This window comes from Mirounga leonina, unplaced genomic scaffold, assembly GCF_011800145.1.
Source record: "Mirounga leonina isolate KUSES-001 unplaced genomic scaffold, KU_Mleo_1.0 Mir_151, whole genome shotgun sequence".
NCBI lineage: Eukaryota > Metazoa > Chordata > Mammalia > Carnivora > Phocidae > Mirounga > Mirounga leonina.
Genome location: NW_023270377.1, coordinates 5986485 through 5999679, shown reverse-complemented (window position 1 = coordinate 5999679; position 13195 = coordinate 5986485). Strand labels below are relative to the sequence as shown.

Genomic DNA, 13195 nt, shown 5'->3' with positions numbered 1-13195 from the left:
CAGAACCCAAGACAAGGCTTGTCTCAATCCAGTGGTGTAGATGGGATTGTAGAGCAGGGACAGCCTCGCTGGGGTCCCTGTCACATGTGTACTCTCCAGCAGGAACTCACACTGATGAATCATTCACAGCCTCACCCTTAGGAGGGTGAGCTGCTTGTGAGGATTCCTGCCACAACATATTTGTTCCTCGCTATCTAAGCTCTTCATTGTGTGGCTTTGGTAGTTACCCTGGGCTTCCAGCACTTCAAAACGATCTCTGTTAGCAGAGTAACTCATTTCATGTAACACAGTTGAGGCCAATTGCTTCCACGTAGTAGAATCTCGGTCACAATTAGAATCTGTCTGCTTCTGGGGCAATCATAAAACCTCCTCCCCAAACTAGTTTTTGCTCCATTGTATTTTTAGAAGCTGCCATAGAAAAGCATGCCACTATTATCATTTTGTAAAATGAAAATGTGACCTACTACCATGAAGTGTTTTTAGAACTAATTCTACATTTTGTCAAATAAGCTTATCAGTGAAGAAGACCTTGAGAATATAGTCCTTCCTGTGGCAGATATGTAACAGCTATGTATGCTTAAGCCCACCTTCTGGAAGGCAAAAACAAAACAAAACAAAACAAAAAACTTACTTCACAAAAATCACCGAGGAATGATGAGGATTCAAACTATTTACAAGAAGACTAAATCAATGTATTTACTCATTTATGCCTTCATCATTTGGAGGATATTAGTTGAATGCCAAGAGCAGAGAATAGAAGATAAACAAAGTCTCGTTAGAAGCAAACCCTAACAGAGTTTCTCAGCTTGTTGTATACCTTTATTTGACCCAGGCTGCACAGGGAATCCTTGCTTCAGAGTTACCACATGTAGTTGCCCAGGCTGTGCACTGCACAAGTGTGCTAAGGGTCACAGGCCTATGTCTGCCAGAGGGGGCATGTTTTCTAGCATGTTTGTGGTTAGGGTGACTACATACTTTGAGACTTGGAACACTGATAAGCAGGATGCAGGCTCCGACCCTACTCGGGCTAGGGCAGCAGATATAAACTCGGATTGTTCTGGGCAGATCAGGATGTTTGGTCACGCATGCTGTTCTGCTTCTCCACTGGCCATGGCTCCCTTGAATTCTTAGCACCTTCTGACTCTTGTCCAAAAACTGATGGGAGAGAGAGAGAATAGGGGGAGCCAAGTGGGTGGGGCAGGCAGAAAGAAACTGGGAGAATGGAGAGTTGCTTTGGCCATATTCACTTCATTTTCATTTTTCATATTCATTTTTGTTGTGGCTCTTATTCATCTCTTTGGAGACATGATGGTCAAGATGCAACGCAGCTCTGGATAGAGCAACCAAGTAGCCCTGGCATGTATTTTTACATTTTTTTTAAACTGCATTTTTCTTCTTTTCTGTTGCCATTGCCTCTGCTATTCCTTGATTTGCATGTACCTAAAAGTCACTCGATAGAGGGTGTGCCATTGTTCCCACCTTCTCAGCAACCCTGAGAGGAGGGGGGCTGTGCTGGGGGAAAGGAGGGGTTTGCTTGTTCTGCACTAAACTGTGTGGTCCCCCAGACTGGAGAGCAGGCGTCCCATCCAGTTAATCCCTGGGTGCGGTGAGTTTCGCCTAGGCCCTCCTCAGAGCAGATTTTCAATCCTTTACCTCTTACTGCCTATCTTTTCATTCTCCTCCAACTTCGTAGGTGCACACGTGTCCCTTAACCAACACATACATTTTAGTTCTGCAGCACTTTTCATGGGAAGAAATAGTGTTCATTTACTGCAGTTTGTCCTTGTCTAGCCCAAATGATTGAAAGTCTCCCAAGCAGCTGATGTCCAGTATGGACAGGATGGTCTCTCTAATTTCTGGATCGCATTGGGTCCCTGCCAGGGGACCCACTGTCTCCAGTGAGTACCATCCCCAGGAAGGAGGGCTCACCTCACCTCAGGAGAGCGTTACTGGCCGGGCACGCTGGCAGGGCCAGCACTCAGGGCTCCTGCGTGTTATGAATCATGCGGGAAGCTACGTAAATGATCTCCAGATTCCTAAGGCTTAACCCCATAATAACCTCATGGCTCTGTATGCAGAGGCAGACTCTGTGAAGGCACTCCTGTATCCCAGCTCTCAATACAGAGCCAGCTTTTTGGGGTATGGACAATAGACAACAGGGATAAAACACCAAGATAGATAGCTCTTAAACAATCCACTGAGATGATGAAAAAAGTCGGAAAACAAGACTTGATGGTCAGATCTCTTTCTGTGTTTTTTAAGCTAATAATGTGTAGTTTATTCTAAAAATGCGATGAATGATGAAATCTGTTCCTTCCTGCCGACATCACCCCGCTCAGGGACAGCATGTGCAAGTGTGGTTATGCCCAGAACCAGCACGTAGAAGGCACGCAGATCAACCCCAACGAGAAGTGGAGTTACAAGAAACACACCAAGGAATTTCCGACCGATGCCTTCGGGGATATTCAGTTTGAGACCCTGGGGAAGAAAGGGAAGGTAAGCAAAGGTTTTCTACTTCAGCTAATTCGTACAACCCGGACTACCTTGAGTTACCTTGAATTGGCTCATAGTGTGGAGGCAGGAGAAATGGGTAGTCAGTGCGAAAACGGTGGCAGGAAAAGATAAACCTTGTAAGAGTCGCAAAGCTGTGATCAGATTATGTGCCACTGGAGAACTCAGCTCGTGACTGGTTGCTGCTCAGAGGCCTTCCCCTGAGCGCACTGCAGGCCTGTTACATCTGCAACGAGCCCCGCTGCTACAAAAGGCCCGTGGACCCTTTTACGCCTTGTCCCATTTAGTTTAGCTTACGGCAGTCTTGAGAATACATAGGGCCCTGAATAAGGTGACATTTCGCTCTACACACCCACATTTTAGGCTTGTCCACCCGGCCTTAGGACAAGGTTTAATGACCGGGAAGTGGTGTCCTCAAATGCACGGGGGGGTCTTCTGTCTCCACGGCAGCACCCTCCCTAGGCAGCTGGAAAGCCTGGGCCTACACTCCTGCACCCCCAAGCCCTGTGTTTGCAGCCCTGGAAGGTGGCCCACTGCTGTCTCTTCCCAGGGCCCCAGTGGCCATCTCTTGCCTGCCCTCAGCGCTCTTACTCGGTCTTGTCCCTCGGTCCGTAGTCAGTGCCAGCGCTGGAGGGCTCCCTGCCATGTAAATCCCGTCCTGTTTCTACCCCGCCTCAAGCCCCTCACAGGCGCCCCACGGCCCTTAGGATAAATTCCCGGGTTCTCCAGCTGGCCCGATGACCCGTCGGTGGCGCCCCCCCCCCAGCCTACTGCTTTCCTTCCACCTCCCGGTGGGGACCCCCCTAAGCTGCCGGCCCGTGCGCTGCCCCTCCCACAGGAGCAGGTGGTTGGGAGGACAGGTGCGGACCCCGACACTCGCCCTCTTCCCCGCAGTATATCCGCTTGTCCTGTGACACGGACGCGGAGACCCTCTATGAGCTGCTGACCCAGCACTGGCACCTGAAAACGCCCAACCTTGTCATTTCTGTGACCGACGGTGCCAAGAACTTCGCCCTGAAGCCACGCATGCGCAAGATCTTCAGCCGCCTCATCTACATCGCGCAGTCCAAAGGTGCGGGCGGTCCCTGCGGGGCGGGGGACAGTGCGCTGCCTCGTGGAGGCTGGGCCCCTCGTCCTCAGGGAGGGAACCGAGTCCCCAGATGCATTCCTGCGCAGAAGCCAGACGCTCTGCAAGTACACGCTTAATCACGATCTATGAATCAAATGAATGGACAGACAGGGAGCTCTGGCAGGTGGTGGTGGGGGGCTTGGGGGGGGGGGTGATGGCAGGGGGTCACAAGCGTCCGGGTGCGTCCTTGTGGGTACTTCTGTTTCCCTGAATCGCCTAAGGTTTTCATTGAGTGCTTTCTACATATAAAATCGTACCCAGAAAACACTCTGCCGAATCGAAAAGGGAAGTTTCATTTCTTTGCTATTTCATTTCGAGAGCTGTGATTCACCCTTGGAAAGAGCGATGGTGCTTGGCAGGTTGTAAGCACCAGGTGAGAGTTTGGTTGAGATCAAGACGAGCAGCTGTGGCTTTGTTCCCCGAAATATTCAGCGTGGTGCTGAATTTTTAATTTTTTCTTTTTAATTTTTTTTATTATGAAAAATTTCAAACCTGCAGAAGAGTTGAAAGAATCATATAATGCACATCTGTACACCCTTCACTTAGAATCACAAATTATTAACAGTTTCCCACATTTGTCTTATTACTTTCCGAAAAACAGTCTCATGTTACGATTTTTAAAGACTCGTTTGAGAGTAAATTGCAGGCATCATGCCCTTGGCCCCTAAGTATGTCAGCATGAATCTCTCAAGAACAGGGGTGTTCTCTCCCATAACCCAGTACAATTTTCAAACCTGAGAAAGGTAGCTGCCCAGTACTGTTATCTAAAGAACAGCCCGTATTTTAATTTTGCTAATTGTTTCAACATTGTCCTTGTAAGCAAACAAAACAAAAACCCCAAAACCAACCCCCCCCAAAACCCAAACCCCCTCAAACCAAAAAATGAACCAACCAAACAAAACCCCCCCTTTTCCCCCCTCAATGGACTCCGTTGAATTTAGCTTTCCATGTCATAGCAAACCAAAAAGCTTTTTTTCATCTGGGATTGTTCTGCAGAGTTTCTTGGTCTTTCAGGCCATTTTGAGGAATATAGACAAATTGTTTTTGCAGACTGTCCCTTCATTTGATATGATGTTTCCTCACGATTAGGTTCAGTTTATCAAAGCCTATTATTTAAAAAATTTCTTCGTTAAGAATATTAGTTAACTGACAGAGCTAAGGACACGTCTTATTTTAGATAAGAGTTTTCTTTTAACGTCAAGAAGAAACCCGGATGTTGTTCCCATTTGTTCTCCATTTCCTGACCCACCAGAGGGAGCTGTAGTAGGACGTTACTTGATTATGAAACTGAGCAGCTCGGCTTCCTTACTACTAAATCCTGAACACACATCATTCATTCAGAATACTTATAAAATGCCTACTATGTGTCAGGAATTGTTTTAAGTGCTGGGAATATAACAGAACAAGACAGATAATAGCCCTGGCCTGCGTACCTCCAGTCAGATGAAGGGACGGGCTGGTGCTGGATGTTAACAGTCTCGTGTCCTCTGCGTTGGCTTCACTTCCTCTTGCCTGGTGTGAAAGGGAAACGTTGACAACTAAAATCTGTCTAGAGGAAGGAGACCAGGTGCCGAGGGTCTGCAGTTCATGTCCTGTGAGAAATGGTTGCAGGAATCGGGTAGGACAATCCCAAGGACCATGCTGCATTTATACCTTAAAATATTGGAAGGGCTTTTATCTGGGAGATGACTAAACCCGTTTCTCATCGCTGAAGAGAGTAGTACAATTACAGAATGGAGACAAACAGTGAGCAAAGGGACTTTCTAGCAACCGGGCGAGAGGGCCGCCCTGAGCCTCTTGAGCCTTCCATCACCAGGGCTAATCAAGACACGCCAGTGACCATCCTCAGGCTGGATTCTTGCCTGGGTAGTACATTAGATCAGGGTTGCTTCCAACTTAGATTCTATTATAATGCTAAATAATATTTTATAAGTATTTTCTTTACTTCATTTCTGAAAAAAAATGTGCAAAACCCTTGACATTGTGAAGATCATCAAATATAAACCTTAACATACCGGTGTGCAAAATTGTGTAATTATAAAGTAAAGCTACATGGTAAGCCCCAGGGTCATGGCACCAGGGTAGGGGTCTGGGAGCCGAGTGCTCTGCTTTCTGTGGCGGCACTGCCTTAACTTGCTCACAAGCTCGGGCCCAGCATTTATTTTCCATAACAAGATTTACTGGCAAGGCTGGTTAGGGATGCAGATTCCCTGGCTCCGTCCGCCCCCTGGAGGATCTGATGATTTGGATCAAGCGTGGGGTCCAGAATTTGTATCTTTTTTAAACCAACATCTCTTAGGAACGCCTCCAAAGATCCTCTTCTCCTTCCTCTTCATAGGGTCCTCGGCAAAGCCCACTGCAAGGGGTGGCTGGCAGTGTCGCGTCCTGGTGCTCAGATGGTGGGGGCTTCTTCAGGGGTCTGTGAGCCCAGGATGGGAAGCTTACTCAGAGCCAGCTGAGCATTTGCTCTCCTCCCTCATTGACAGGCGCCTGGATTCTCACTGGAGGCACCCATTATGGCCTGATGAAGTACATCGGGGAGGTGGTGAGAGACAACACCATCAGCAGGAATTCAGAGGAGAACATTGTAGCCATTGGCATAGCGGCTTGGGGCATGGTCTCCAACAGGGACACCCTCCTCAGGAATTGCGATGCTGAGGTATGGGACAGGAGGAGGGATGGGACAGGCGGAGGTCTGTGAGGTCACGTGGGAGAAAGACCATGGCATGAGGCTCTGGCCTGAACACTGTGGCTCTGTGATGGGGCCAGCTCATGGGGAAGTCAGCCTTACAAGGAGCACCTTTGGGACAGACAATTAAAAACAAGGATGACATGGATACCTGGGTGGTGCAGTCGGTTAAACTTCCGATTCTTGATTTCGGCTCAGGTCATGATCTCAGGGTCACGAGATCGAGCCCTGCGTCTGGCTCTGAGTCTGTGGGCATGGAGCCTGCTCAGGATTCTCTCTTTCCCTCTATCCCGTGCCCCCCCAACTCTCCCTCTCTAAAAAACAACAAATCCCCCAAAACAACCAGCAACAAAAAACCCCCAAAACCAAAACCTCCCCCCCCCAAAAAAAACAAGGATGACACAATCAAAGAAGTCCTGAGAAGGAATTACTAAAGGGTGTGTCTTGTTTATTAAAATTTCTTGCTGACAATATCATGTTGAAGTCAGATTCTTTATTCTTTATAACCACGACCTGAGTCTGTCCCAGGAGGGCTCAGCCCTGGCCACCATACCTTTATTGCTTGGCCACACTCACAGGAATTGCTGTGAACCCTGGTTAATCTGGCATTAAGGGAGCTGTGAACAGTTTTCCCCTCAAAGTTTCCTGTGAGCATATTTAGAGAGTAATCAACATACATTTCATATTGTAAATGCAAGGTAGACGTATGAGGTTTTGTATCAAGTGTAGAATTTTGAAAACAGCATTTCTAGTGAGTTGAAAACCTCCTTAAGCAATGGGTGATGTCTACCTAGAAGCTTTGGACCAGATGTTCAGAAATCCCAATTTAATCTACAACTTCTTCCACCTGGGACTCCTTGGAAGTTTAGGTGGTAAATGTTCAGAATTTTTAGAATTATTCTGGTTCTTTTATTTTTATTTTAAAAGATTTTATTTATTTATTTAGAAAGCTAGAGCAGGGGGAGGGGCAGAGGGAGAGGGAGAGAGAGAGAATCTCAAGCAGAGTCCACATAGAGCATGGAGCGTGATGCAGGGCTTGATCTCACGACCCTGAGATCATAACCTGAGCTGAAATCAAGAGTCAGATATTTAATTGACTGAGCCACCCAGGCGTTCCTGGTTCTTTTTATTTTTAAAAATGATATTACTTCTGTGCCTGTTAACATTTCTGAGGTGTGTAAAGGACAGAGGAGAGTGGGGAGCCATTTCTGAGCATTTCCCAGGAGGCAGCAGGTGGGGTGGGAGGAGGAGGGCTTTGCAGAGAGAGTAGACTAGGTGTGAGGAACTTTTCTAGCTAGATAGTCTAGAGCGAGCTCTCTGAGTTTTTATAATAATAGCCGTGTATTATCATGGGATGGATTAACTGTGCAGAATGAATGGTAGCTTTTATTATTATTTCTAGATGCTCAGCCGGGGTGGCAAAATCATCTCTCATCAAATGCCGACTTCAGGGGTCAGAGTGGCCTGGGGTAGGATTCTGAGGAGAGTGGCAGGCGGGGTGGGAAAGAATGCAGTGTTTATCGCTTAGCCATGTTTGTCCTGGGCATCAGCTTAGTGTTGTATAATCACCATTGCCGTGGTGATACATTCCATATATGAATTCATAAAATCACAAGAACAACCCCGTAAAGGAGGTACTTTCCACCCCTGGATTGGAACAGCAACGAAAAAAGACTTCAGTATTTCTCTGGTGGCATCCTCTATCAACAAGTAAAATGTGAAATGAATATGTAAAGACTAAATAGAGAGTTCCAATCACTTGGAAATTAAGAAAGAAACAAATGAACAGCATCTTGCTAAATAACTATTGGATCAAAAATATAATCGCAGATCACTTAGAAAGCAATGGAAATGAAAACATTGTATGTTAGGACTGACAGTATATGGCTAAAGCTGCACTCAGAGTGGAATGCATTGCCCTATACCTTTATTAGCAAAAATCAAGAAAATAATTCAATAATAATAATAATAATATGTAAAATTATTTAATCTTCACAACAATGAAGTTAACAATGCGCTAAGTGCTACTATTACCTTCTCATTACAGATGAGAAAACTAAGTCATAGAGAAAGTAAGAAGCTTTCTTTATTCACATGGCTAGTAAGTGTCAGAGCCATGGTTCATGGTCTTTTAGCCACCACAGTGTCCAAATTAATAGGTTTGAAAAATAATACCACTAACAACACTTGAGAAGGAGGAAAAGAATAATATTCCATCAGAAATAAATTAATTAGAAAAGAAAAAAGTGGAAGAATAGAAATATTCTTTATTCTCTGAAATCATTTTAACAATTTAATTAAGGAATAAATAGAACTAAGAAATCAAATATAATAATAAATATTGAGAAAAATTGTACAGAAATGACAAACAACCGTATGTCAATACATTTGAAAATCTCACGGAAATTTTTCTGTAAAACTATCATTTCCAAAAGCTGATTCAACAAGAACTAGAAAATCTGATTAGATGAATATCAGTGAATGACCTGAGAGGGAAATAAAAATCTTTAAAATTGCCCTGGGCTAGATGATTTCACCCAGAAAAAATTTTAAAAGTCTATTAAGAGTTAATTTAAAAAATGGTTGTGGTCTCCAACACATACAGAAGCATGAGATCCTTATAAATTGCTGCAGAAAGATCAAATCTGAGCCCTTTCGGGAAAACCATTTCAAAATTTGTATCAAGTGCATGAAGACTGTTCATACCATAATTATAAATATCACTAGAGAATTTTATATTTAGACATTATTAAAACATTATTAAAATATTTCTGATAATATCAAGAATTGACATAAGCCTAAATACCTAGTAATATCAAGAACAGAGGGATCTTCAGGTAGATTACTGTATAAACATGAAGGAAAATGGTGCAAAATAATATTTCCAAAGATTTTCTGGTAATATAGAAAATATTTGCAGTTTTAAATAGAAAATTATGAAAACAAAGTAAATTAATCTATATGCTTAAGAAAGACGTAAGTACACTAAAGTCTTGATGGTGATTATCACTGAGTTGTGGAATTAAGCATGATTTTAATTTTTCTTGTACTTTTCTGCATTTTTCATGCTTCCTACAATGAGTATGTATTATTTTTAGATATTCAGATTATAGCACTAGTTTTTATTCCTTTAATATGTCTGTTAATGATACTCTCTAGTGACTTAGAGTAGTTTCATAGCAAACTCATATGATCTTGTGGTCAACTTCTTTGTTTCTTTTCTGTCTTCCCTGAAAAATAGTGCTTGGTCTTTTGCATAAGTTGAACCCAGTAGTTGTTCACAATAACTTTGTCGACCATATCGTCCCATGAGGTTTCTATTCATGGCTTCATTACAACAAACCCTGCTACTAGTAGATGGGCTTTACCAGGACCCAGATTGAGCTGGCCTGAAACAATACCAGGTTTCACAAACACTGAAGTTTTATTCCTCTGGAGTCAGTGTTAAACTGCCAAAAGTATTGTTGCATTATATATGTACAAAAAGAGCTCACGCCTCTCCTATTCTTGTTACTTAAACTTTAAAATCCCTTTGTCAAAGTACAACCACATAGGGACACCTGGGTGGCTCAGTCGTTAAGCGCCTGGCTTCGGCTCAGGTCATGATCCCAGGGTTCTGGGATCGAGCCCCACATCGGGCTCCCTGCTCAGCAGAGAGTCTGCTTCTCCCTCTCCCTCTGCCTGCCACTCCCACTGCTTGTTCTCTCTCTTATCAAATAAATAAATAAAATCTTAAAAAAAAAAAAGTACAACCACAAAAGCAAACCATAAGGCAAAACAACACAAAATTTCACACTCACTGAGTGGGTTCATGTTAAAACCTATAAACCGATGCAGGAAAATTGAAATTCTGTAATATCAAGTCTTCTTCCAGTGTTAGGATATGTCCCTCAATTTACGCAAGTCTGTGTCTTTGAGGAAAATTTTACAGTTTTCCTCATTAGGACCTACATATTTCTTCTTAATATCATTTCTAGAGATTTTACATTTTTGTTATTATTGTGAATGGGGTCTTTATTCACTGTAATTTTGGAAGAGATTTTCATGTAAAGAGGGATTTATTTGTTGTTTTGAATAAAATGTTTTATGAACTCCTTTTTTTTTGTTCTAATAGTTCTTCAGTAGATTCACTAGGTATTCTATGTTTGCAACCGTATCACTGGTAAATAGTGTTACTTTTATTTTATTTTTTTAAAGATATTATTTATTTGAGAGCGAGAGAGTGAGAGAGAGCATGAGAGGGAGGAGGGCCAGAGGGAGAAGCAGACTCCCCGCTGAGCAGGGAGCCCGATGCGGGACTCGATCCCGGGACTCCAGGATCATGACCTGAGCCGAAGGCAGTCGTTTAACCAACTGAGCCACCCAGGCGCCCCAAATAGTGTTACTTTTAAACATAACTCTTTCATTTAATTATACCTTGCATTTTTTGCTTATCCTGATGCCTGGGCTAAAATGTCCAGAGTAATGTTAAATAACAGCGATGATAATAGGTATCCCAACAGGCATCCCAAATACCTGGTATCATAGTGGTGGAAACGAGACTAGTATTTTCACCATAAATAGGATTTGGTGAAAGCTTCAATAAACATATATTTTAAGAAAGTACCATAAGGCATCATCCTTTTATTTCTAGTTTTATAATTTTTTTAAATCGAGAATGAATATTGAGTACCAAATGTTTTTTGCATCTGTTGGGTTGCTATTTTTTCCCTTTAAACCATGATCTAATGGACTGAGTTCTGGAAACAATGTTAATTATTCCTTAATAAACCTACTGGGTTTAATTAGCCACTGTTAGGAGTTTTATATCCTCATTCATTAGAGAGCATGGTCTTTGGCTTTTCCTTTTGTGATTCTTTCCTTGTTAAGGTTTTGGAATTCGTGTTGTGTTCTGGAAGAGTGTAAATGGAATATGAATGCTTTGTTCCAGGAAAGTGTGTAGGGCTCCTCTGTAATTTGCCTGGATGCCTGTCTTGCCCATATTATCCTATCTGTTATTTCCAGGACTCTCCTGATTAGAGCTCCTGGCTGGGCGAGGACCACTTTGAAAAGAGAACTGTAACATTTGAAATTTTTTTTCATTCTTCCTTTGCTCTGATTGGATATATATGCCATTAATAGAGTCAGTCAACCTTCCTCTCCTCATTGAATTTTCGACTTCACTTGTATTCTTAGAATTCAGATTGAACATCTTTTAATGCAGCCCTAATACTTGAAGAACTAAACACCTTTGAATGGGACACGGGGGTCAGGAGCTCCTTTGTTGATGCTCTCCCAGCTGTTGTTTATTCCATGGTATTAAGTGTTAGGACAAAATATCTGTTTAATTGTTTCCTTTTCTGGTCCTGTAACTATGGGCTTCTAAAGAGCAGAGACCCCATCTTGTTCATTTTCTAACTCATAGACCCTGGCAAAGGTGTTGGCATATGATAGATTCCAGACAAATATATATGTGTCTATATCAATGTCTACCTCTACCTGCATTCAGACAGACAGACAGACAGACAGACACACACACAAGTCTATGTACGTATGTGTGTGTATGTGTACAAAAATACATGCACACACACATATATGTGTGTGCATCTGGATATACACACACACACACATAAATGCACATACACACACTTCCTTGAATCCTGTCGGTTTCAATGAATTTATACAAATGAGCACAGGGCAATGGAATAAGAACTGAAGTGGGAATCTGATCCTTACACTGTCACTGGCCATTTATGTGACAACGGGCAAGTGACCCAACCATTCTGAACCTTCATTTCTTCATATTTAAAATGAAGTCCTGTACTATAAGATCTCTAAGACCCTTCTGAACTTAGGACTCTGGGAGGAGACATCACTATAGTTGAACCTGAAGGGTTAGCCTTAATATTAACATATAAAAATGTTATCATGCGCATTGACGAACAAATAAATCTCATAAACAAGATTCTCTGTACTTTTGGGGCACCTGGGTGGCTCAGTCGTTAAGTGTCTGCCTTTGGCTCAGGTCATGGTCCTGGGGTCCTGGGATCGGGCCCCACATCAGGCTCCCTGCTCAGCGGGAAGCTTTCTTCTCCCTCTCCCACTTCCCCTTGCTTGTGTTCCTTCTCTGGCTGTGCCTCTCTCTGTCAAATAAATAAATAAAATCTTAACAAAAGGATTCTCTGTGCTTCTCAGGGATATTTTTCGGCTCAGTACATAATGGATGACTTCAAGAGAGACCCTCTGTACATCCTGGACAACAATCACACCCATCTGCTGCTCGTGGACAATGGCTGCCACGGACATCCTACAGTTGAAGCAAAACTCCGGAATCAGCTGGAGAAGTACATCTCCGAGCGCACTATTCAAGGTCAGGATTTAGGAGGTGGATCTTACACAGACATATTATCAAGAGCAGTAGCAACAACACCAACAACAGCTAGCCACCAGTCTTTGAGTGAAGCATGGTGAACCCACTCAATTAGGTGTCCTATGGCCAAAGGGGAACTGTTATTTCTCTTCTTTTCCGTGACTGTACCTGAAATGCTGCCTTGTCACACTCTGGTTTGTCAGTACAGAAAACCTGCTGTCTCTTCTTCTGCTAGACAACATTTAAGAACAAATAAAATCCATAATGGCAAACCTGAGCTTATGAAACAATGCAGTTAGCTAGGGTAAAAATGATAAAAACCAACCCGTTAGCTCAACAGTTGGATGGGTTATGTGTTTGAATCTTGGCGATTTCTATATAATAGAACCACCTAAAATATCGGTTTCAAGGGAAGAATGCAGCAGTTGAGTGAAAGCCTTTATTTGCCTTGGGAAGTGACAAATTCTCTCTCTCTTACCACTGTTGAGATGTTGGTGTTGAGATATGTCTTATTATG

General features: G+C 43.2%; 1 protein-coding gene across 1 annotated transcript in view; it reads left to right on the top strand.

Annotated features, from left to right (window-relative positions):
• The window catches only part of TRPM8 (transient receptor potential cation channel subfamily M member 8), an 84558-nt gene that overhangs the window by 18151 nt on the left and 53212 nt on the right, over positions 1-13195 (top strand). Inside the window, exons 4-7 of the mRNA XM_035006563.1 lie at positions 2340-2496; positions 3406-3583; positions 6127-6299; positions 12504-12678. Of these exons, the coding sequence (XP_034862454.1) occupies positions 2340-2496; positions 3406-3583; positions 6127-6299; positions 12504-12678 (683 nt within the window). The remainder of the gene's footprint in view (positions 1-2339; positions 2497-3405; positions 3584-6126; positions 6300-12503; positions 12679-13195) is intronic.